The sequence below is a fragment of the Solanum dulcamara genome, chromosome 7, assembly GCF_947179165.1.
Source record: "Solanum dulcamara chromosome 7, daSolDulc1.2, whole genome shotgun sequence".
NCBI lineage: Eukaryota > Viridiplantae > Streptophyta > Magnoliopsida > Solanales > Solanaceae > Solanum > Solanum dulcamara.
The window spans coordinates 73,014,831-73,024,420 of NC_077243.1; the positions used below are offsets into that span (position 1 = coordinate 73,014,831).

At 31.9% G+C, this 9,590-nt stretch overlaps 1 protein-coding gene across 1 annotated transcript; it reads right to left on the reverse strand.

The window, feature by feature from the left end:
- Positions 1–1,750: 1,750 nt before the first annotated feature.
- Positions 1,751–2,860, reverse strand: LOC129894860 (uncharacterized). Its single transcript, XM_055970474.1, has 2 exons — positions 2,469–2,860; positions 1,751–2,360 (listed from the first exon to the last, which is right to left on the reverse strand). The coding sequence occupies exons 1-2, from the start codon at positions 2,858–2,860 to the stop codon at positions 1,751–1,753; spliced, it is 1,002 nt and encodes a 333-aa protein (XP_055826449.1).
- Between the last annotated feature and the right edge of the window lie 6,730 nt (positions 2,861–9,590).

Sequence of the window (9,590 nt, forward strand, 5' to 3'; positions counted from 1 at the left end):
ACTTGTGTGCTACTTCAAAGAAAATGGCAGGATAACGATAAATCACATCACTTTTAATACTACTATATAAAGATTAAATAAATGACTGGCTTAATACATAAGCGGCCACCCTAACATGCATGCTTTTTTCTTCTGTTTAGACACCTCAATAAGGTCTTCTTCCTATTGAACACCTAATATATACTCAAAGTGTGTCTATCAAAACATACATAGCTAATCTGGCACAATGAATGTAGTGCACTTATTCAAAGCGCGTGAAAGGTATTTTCTCTTTTTGGTCATTTGATAGAATGTATAAAAATAATGCTAAATAGAGTGTATTAGTAATGCTTGCATTAATTATTTCTTAAATATTGTTTGGTTTAGTGTATTAAAAATAACATGCATTGCACAATTTTTTTAAAAATTATTTATTTACAAAGATACCCTCCACAAATGTGGTGGAAAAAATGTAAAAAAAAAAGCTTTTGAGGGGCAATTGAGTCTTTAAACATACTAATGCATGCATTAACTCCCACTGCATTACTAATATCTAGAAATCCATGGTATTAGTAATACACACCTTAATAAACAATAGAATGTATACATTAGTTATACATAGCATGAGAAAGTGTACCAAACAAGTTACTACTAATACACAAAATTAATGCATGCATTATATTTGATAATGCACCCCGCCAAATGACCCCTTAAATCTTTCTCCCTCTTTGCTTAATTTTTCTCCTCCCGGCACTTCTCCATCATTTCGCTCAACATCATCACAACCACCTCTGATTCACCTCTCTTGAAGAGGTTATCTTCCTTCGTTTTCTCTGCTATACCCAACAATAGAAATTTTTTTAAAAAAATAGAATCACAAGTGGTATAATAAAGCAACATTAATACTAATGGTTGAATTCCGAAATTCAACCATTTTTTTCAACCGAAATTATGAAGCTAGAGGAGAACAATGACCTATTCCAACAAGGCAAGCTAAACATTTTTTTTCACATTTGACCTTAACTAGCATTCCGAAATTCTAGAAGCTAAAAAAAGCATCCTTTGACAAAGCAACGAAGAAATAGAGATGCAATATCCGAATGACAAGAACTCGAAACAAACTTTGACCAAGTTGACACCAATTGAGCTTAAAATGAGATGACATAAATCAAGATGAGCAGAGAGTAGATGAATCTAAATTTAGATGAACATAAAATTTGAAATAGCCGAAAGTAAAGACATGCTATGAATCTGAAATACTTAAACAAAATTCGGACTAGAATATCACATAATGGTATTTTGAAGCCAATTAAGAAACCAACCAGCCAGTGGCGGAATCAGAAATTTTACGAAGGGGGTTCAAAAAAAATTAAATACGCTAATCGCCTAATCATATTCATAAATAAATGGGTCGGGTCAAATATACCTGTTTTGCAAGAAGCGGGGTCTTTCTCTATTTTTTTCAGTTTCTTTTGAATTATCTTTAGTTCCTGAAAGTGCAAATGGAGAGGAAACATAAACTTTTACATTTAAAAAGACTTAAAATAAACACCATCTCAAAATAAAAGCACTCTTCCTCCACAAACAAAATGACATAAAATGGCTTCAAAATAATACAAAAACACCCTGAATAATATAAATTATTATATCTTGATATGTATTACAAAACATAGTGATAATTACACCACCTTGAAGGGGGATTAAGAAACCAAACATACGAATAAGCCTATCAAAATATTGTTTTGCAATTAAAATTCAACCACATACACTATTACAATTGTATTCTACGAGGTTTCATATCTTGAAATGTCTTAATAATAGCATCATTAGAAATACTATCAAATACATCTTTTTCTAAATAAGACACCAAACAACCACTAAAAAAATCATCATTCATTTGGCTCCGCAAGTCATTCTTAATAAACTTCATTGCCGAAAAAGCTCTTTCAACGGAGGCAGTGACAACTGGTAGAAGTAGAACAAATTTCACTAAACGGAATACCAAAGGATAAGTAAAATGTTTCTTTGTCTGAACTAATCTTTTGGAAAGATCACAAAGCCCATTTATATCGGAGAACCTTTCATCAACATCACGAACATCAACAATATAACTTGCAAGTTGATTCCTAAGAGCATTCATATTAGATTCATCAAAGTCATCTGGATATAATTCCGCCATTCTCATTACTTTTTTGATGTCAAAACTTGAAAATGAGTTAATTGGATTCAAGCAAGCAATTCCATGGAGCAAATCGGTAGTCACCTCATCAAAACGATTATTAAGTTCTTGAAGTTGCCAATCAATAATATTGCAAAACACTTCAACACGATAATAATGTGAGATTGTATAGTTAGCAAGCTTTCGTCGTGATCTTAAAGAGCTAATATATGGCTCATTAAAGTTAGGTATCAAAACATCATGTTGGATACAAAATGTAGATACCTTAGCAATAAGAGAGTCTCATTCATCATCCCTTAAAACTTGCAACCTTCTCTTTGCTACTTCAACAAGTAGCATGGCATTTGCAATATCTTGCTCCTTTTTTTGTAAGCATTTATTAAGCTCATTTGTAATTCCTAAAACATCTCTCATCAAATGCAACATGAAAGCAACCTCATATGTTCGACAAGCTTCGAGATGTCCCATTGTCTTAGCTCTTTCATCCAAATTTCGTGCATCAAGAGCAAGCGATTCAAGAACATCAAGAATAGAGCCAAACATAATAATAAAATTATTAAAGGATTTATAATGAGATCCCCAACGAGTGTCACAAGCTCTTGAAAGACCAAGTTGTTGATTCAAGCCCCTACCGGTTGTAAGTTCACCCATATCTAATGCCTCTTTAATTATTTCTTTTTGAGAATCACGTAATTCATCCATACGTTTAAAAAATGATCCCAATACATTTAAAATATTTGAGACCAATACTACAAGTTTTCCCACTTCAACACACTTTTTAGAGACCCCAACAAGAGTTAGTTGAAGTTGATGAGCAAAACAATGGATGGAATGAGCCGATCTACTTTCTTGCCTAATCAATATTTTGAGGCCATTGATCTCACTTTGCATATTGCTTGCCCCATCATAACATTATCCACGCACACTTGATGGACTCAAAGAATGTTAAGCGAGTAAATTAACAATTGCCTCCTTTAGAGATGGAGCACTAGTATCTTGAACATGAACAATGTTAATAAGTCGCTCCATCACTGTCACGATCCAAGCCTAGGGCCTAGACGTGACATGGCGAATGAGGAACCCGAAAGTACCTCAAACAAGCCTCTTAGCATTCTTTTAGCCTTTCATAGGTAATGATGATAAATAAACAAGCGGAAATCATAATAAATCTTCAACTTACATATGTCCAACAATACCTCTAACTATTTGATTTAACGGGGCTAAGACAAATCCCTAGCTCACCCTCAATCATAATAGAAGAAATTTCATAGTAAAACGTCTTAACATATCATAAGTTAGAAATATAAAGGAATATTGTTCCCGGAACATGGGAACTCACCAAAAGTAGTCTTCAAACGAAGTCTCAACTAGCCACGTGGAGGAGAACGAGGAGGAGCACTGATTCCTACATGGTGATATCATGTAGGCAAAAGAGTATGCGTTAGTACTTTGAATGTACTAAGTATGTAAGGATGCATGAACATTGAGGAGACATTAAAACATTTATGTAATATGAAACATAATTTAATGTATGCATAATAAATCATATATATATATATCCTTTAAAACATTCATTTTATGGGAAATTAACCATAACCGACATTTAAGACCATGCGAGCTATTACATGGAATCCAACATAACTCCCTACATTAGCCGGGGAGACTACTTGCCAGGTAGAACTCCGTCAACTTCATTCATTTCTTTAACTTTAACTTTAAGGGCTATTTATGGATCCATTAGCCTAAGCCTACAAGGGCTCCTATGTTGGCACATAGTTAATGAGACAAGGGGTTGCTACTAGGATTCCCTTACCGAATCTCACCTCAATGCCTCATTCGGTGCTAAGTCAATCCCACGGAATAGTTTAATACTTCAAAATATTCATAGCATATAACTTGAGAATTCAAACATCATATTCGATAGAATAGCTCATTAAAACATTTGATAATTCAAATATGCAAGAATTGTCCTTATTGCATAAAGAATCTATGATTCATATCATTTCATCATTCTTTCATTTCATAAGACTCCCTTTTTGATCATAGATATTACTTTCATAAATATTTATTTGGAGTCAAAGCTTTCAAGTCAAACTTTATTAAAAACATAGTAAAACTAGGTGGGTTCAAATCACTTCAACTTGTAAATATGTATGTAAATAAATATACATAAATACTTTGAAATCCATTAATTAAAAATCATGCTTTAAACAATCCACCATGAATTTCAAGAACCTTTAAATAGATAAATAAAAGAATTACTTGTAAACCATCAATTCATACATATGAAATTATGTTGCATCAAAATAGAGCAATAATTATTAGTTTAATCATGATTCATACTATTAAGTAAAATTAAGAATTAACATAAGAAAATATTACTTGTAATTAAGAGGCTTAATTGAAAGAGTTTTTGGACTACATGGGTGGAAGAACTTATGGATAAACATCCACATAACTTAGAGTAAAGCTTAAAGAAAATAAACATAATTTATCATATAATCAAAATAATTTAGACATGAGAGTGGAAGGAATACTCTCATTTAAGCCTTACATACCTGGAAACCGAAGCTTTAGTTGGTACCGAAAGACTTAATGAACACTCTTGAGTCCTAACTTCTCTCCTCGCCGGAACGTTTTATGTACTACCCGGAGTATATGAATCACCGGAATAATATTTCTTCACTACTAAGAACTAAAACTATATTTAAGAATGTGTAAAGAAGTGTATAGAGATAAGATTTGCTTGAGAAAGCTTGATGAATAAAATGAGGAAATAAGGTGGGTATTTATAGGTGGAAAATAGGGACCTAACAATAAATAAAATAATTATAAATAAAAATCTGAAAATTTAATGGAATATATTGATGTCATGGATGATGTTAAATGGAGGACAATTTATGTCATGAGTGATGTCAAATGTATCTAGATATTGCTATGGTAGGTGAAATGAGTTATCTTTGACAGAATACTCTTTTTAGGAGCTGCGTTTGAATAAGATAAATTCCTTATTAGGATTTGGTGTCTTCATAAGAATTGTAGATATGGAAGTCTAGTTTCATATCGTTCAAGAATCAACCAATTTGGATAAACCTACAGTGAGATATGATTTTTCTTCTATAAACACTCATTTCCGTCACAACATCCTACCTTACAAAAATTAATTTATTTGACCTACTTAAACTCCGAATATTAAAATATAATCTTCATAAAAGTTGTAGGTAATGATATTGTGATTACTCAGAAATTTGAATCACTCCATTTGGATATTCCTATAAAAAGTTATGACCAAAATACAGAGGTTATATCATGTTTAGGCAAAAATTGAAACATCGTATACAACGTTTTTAGGGGATGTTACATTCACAAATCCCTTTCTATCAATATATCGAAATACAATAGCCATTTGCTTCTTGCGTGACACATCAAAGGATTCATCAACGAGCAGGGCAAAGTAATCACCATTTAATTCATCAAGAATAACTTTAACGGTCTCTATTTTACATGCACTTACAATTTCTTTTTGAATCTTTGGAGAAGTCATTTGCTCATTTTGAGGAGCATGTTCTAGTACATAATCACAAATTTTATCACATTTGTTTGCATACCATGAGAGAATTTCAAGAAAGTTACCCTTACTAAGTGATGGTTTAGATTCATCATGACCTCGAAATGCAAATCCCTGAGTTATGAGAAGTCTTACTACATCAACCGAAGCACTTAAGCGAATCCAATATCCATACTTGAGTTGATTAGATTGCCTCTCAAATGAAAATTAAATAGATTGCCGTTGTCGTAATAAATCTTGACATTTCTTTTTTGATTGATTATGTATGCTATTTGGTTGACCAATATGTTTGTCAAGACTACTCTTTTTATTCCAACTCTTAAACCCAACACTTGAAAATACTTCACCTCCTCCTTGATGAATGTTATGGTCTTTAAATAGAGAACAATACAAACAATAGACTGCATCTTTACTAACAGTATACTCCAACCAATTATGATATACATCATCAAACCATTCATGATTAAAACGACGTATTGATCCAGAAATATTTGTTTGAGGATACTCATGCACCGCTAAACGAGGTTGGCAAGGACCATTTAAAAGGTATGCTCTTCTAATAATATCACGATGATTTGGATGAATTGTTCAATATTGAGATTCTTTCACCGGGATCAAACTTTAAAGAACCCAAATCAAATTCTTGAGAAGAATGTAATGATACTTCCGAATGATTAACATTTTCTTCTTGGTTAGATTGACTATGACTTTGAGAGGCTAAACTTGATTTTGAAATTTTGGTGAAATACTTCTTCATTGAATCTTGAAACTGAATCGTAAAGACTAAGAGCACATAAATAAGACAATAAATATCATTATACCAAAGCCAAAGCCATATAGATTTCTGAAAAAAAATTCTAAAAATTTTAAGAACAAATAAAATGAAGAAGAATTAAGAACTTACTCTTACCGACAGTGGACGGCGGACTGGCGGAGAATGGACAGTAGGGCAGCCGGCAGCACACAGCAGCACACAACACACAACAGCAGCACACAGCAGCACACAACAGTAGCAGGCACTCAATTTGAAAAAGAAGAGAAGAGTTGGGAGAGAAAGTGAAGAAATGAAATCCCTAGAAAATAAAAAAGAGGGGTTTTTAATGTCTTGACTTTTCAATTAAAGAGTGAATTTTTTTTTAAAAAATAATATGTTAAGAAGTCATTTTTTAATTTTAAAAAGGATAAAAGCTAAGACTAAAACGTAACTAAAATCGGAAAAAAAAATGTGTTTGTCTGGATTCGAACACGCGATTTGTGATATCTAAGGAGAAATATTGAACCTCCTTTGCCACTGAGCTAGTCCTTTGGCTTATGCTCAGGGGGTTCAATGTTAAATATATACACATAAATTAAAAAATTTATCTTATATACACAGTGTAATTTTTTAACAAAAGGGGTTCGAATGAACCCCTGAACACCACGTGGGTCCGCCTCTGGTTGATAATGGTAGAACTATGAGAAAAGTTGGTAGTTTGAAGGGGCAAAGAAGGATTGAGTTATTTAAGTCAGTGAGTATTGTTTCGGAGGAAGGGGAGGAGAAATTATGAAATATTTATGAAATAAAAATAAAAAGAACAAATAGAGGGAGAAAAATTCATGGTAGCATTAATGGTGGAATTTGGGTTGGCAGTGAGGAGGGATCTCAAAGAAGACGATGCGGAAGGTGTTGGGTGGGTCTGATTAAAATAATGCAAAAGATACTTTTCTTAGTTTGCCACATGTCACATCATGCTTCGCTCTTTTTTCATACCATAGTGTTTGAAAGTCACGCAATTTATATTTTTTGGGGGGATTGTCCATGAAGTGTCTGATAGACACACTTTGAGTTTACATTAGGTGTTCAATAAGAAGATGTCTTTATTGAGGTGTTTAAGTGGAAAAAACGTGCAAGTTTAGGGGACAGCTTAAATATTAAGCCTAGATGAATACACTTCAATCTACTATTATCGTGCATATCCAAGAAAATAGATGCACTTCAATATAACCTCATTAATAATTAGTAAAGAAGTAGGGTTTAGGTGGGTTCTTAGTTGAGATCAGTGCGAAATTATGATTGAAAAAGTCGAAAATCCATCTCTACTTATTTTTTAAAATTAAATAGTTATGAGTTGGTGTGGTTTAAATTAGTAGGAAATATTTGGATGAGGTTACTAAAAAATTTGGGAAAGATTGAACATATTTAAAGTAATAAAAAAACCTAGAAAATGCTTTTGTGATATGTATATATCATATATTGTATATGTGTATATTATATACAATTTTTCATTAAGTCAACTACAACGTATGTATATATATTACGCACGAATTTTCATGAATACACACATATACATGATATACCAGAGATATATAATATACAGTGTGATATACACTAATATAATTAAAGATATACACAAAATTGAATGGGGATACATAAAATAACACTGAGTTTCAATATGAAATTCAGTGCAACTATTCCCCAAATGTCTTCAAACACCTTCAAAATTGATAATTCAAGTTCCTTAGTATGTTTTTAATAAAATTCAATACCGTCCAATCAAAAAAAGAAATGCAGATTAAAAAATTCGAATCAAACTCCAATGATCTTTAATGGTATTTTTAGGTCCTTATTGTATAATAAATGAAGATTTAAAAACCTTCTTGGCATACCTCTTTCCCATTGTTAATTTGGATTTTTTAAAAACAAAATTGTTGCGAAATTCAAATAAAAATAAGAAAAAATTAACTATTTACACATATTATAATACCATAATTACTAATATTCTCTACCATATGAAAAAATATCCAAAAACCTCTTTTTTTAACACTCTCTCTATCTCACTGATACATCACATTTTACTTCACTCAACTACCCTAAATTCACGCCTAATTTCAAGCTCCACCTCGTCAGTTTTTTGAATTTTGAATTTCTGTACATTTGTTACTCAATTTCAAGATTCTAACTAATGTATGTTTAAGTTTTTCCTTATCTGGAATCTCACTTCATTCTCACTAAAACTGATTTCCGTTGCTTTCTTCTAAAATTGATTTCCTTTGCTTTCTTCTGTAATTTTTTTTGTCTTTTTACTCATATTCTTCACTGATACATATGGAATCCGCTCCATCTTTTAGTGTTGGTCTCACACAGTTGAATAAAAACCAAGGAATTCTTATTTCACCGGGTTCTGATTCATCTTGGGAAGGTTATGACGAGGTTAGATCCAAACATTGTAATGATCCAGCAGTGATGGATAAGCTATGTAGAAATTGAAGTCGAAATCTCCAGTTCAACATGCACCCAAAAAAGTAGACAAGAAGATTGAAGAGGTTACAACACGCCTTAATCTCCCAAAGGTATAAGTCCATATAAGATGATTTTTTTTAAATGTAGTTTTTTTCTGAAGATTCATTGCTTCTGATCCATCTAGTTTATGTATCAGATTCTTATGTATCAAGCTTTAATGCTTCTGATACATCGTGTTTTTGTATCGAATTCTCATATATCAAGCTTTACTGGTTTTGATACATCTTGTGTATATATCAGATTCTCATGTATCAAGATTTAATGATTCTGATACATAGTATTTTTTTAAATGTCATTTTTTTTGAAGACTTACTGCTCCTGATACATCTTGTTTATGTATCAGATTCTAATATATCAAAGTTTAAATAATTTTGATACATCATATTTTTGTATTAGATTCTCATGTATCAAGCTTTACTGCTTCTAATACATCTTGTGTATGTATCAGATTCTCATGTACCAAGATCTAATGATTTTGATACATAGCGTTTCTTTAAAAAATATTTTTTTTTGAAGATTTACTGCTTCTAATACATCTTGTTTATATATCAGATTTTAATGTATCAAGTTTAAATGATTCTGAT

Excerpts from the sequence above, each read along its gene's own strand:
- LOC129894860 (XM_055970474.1), bottom strand. The coding sequence starts at position 2,860 with ATGGATGAATTACGTGATTCTCAAAAAGAAATAATTAAAGAGGCATTA. Across the intron at positions 2,361-2,468 it reads GTTGAAGTAGCAAAGAGAAG|CTCTTTAAGATCACGACGAA; the intron begins GTTGCAAGTTTT and ends GCCATATATTAG.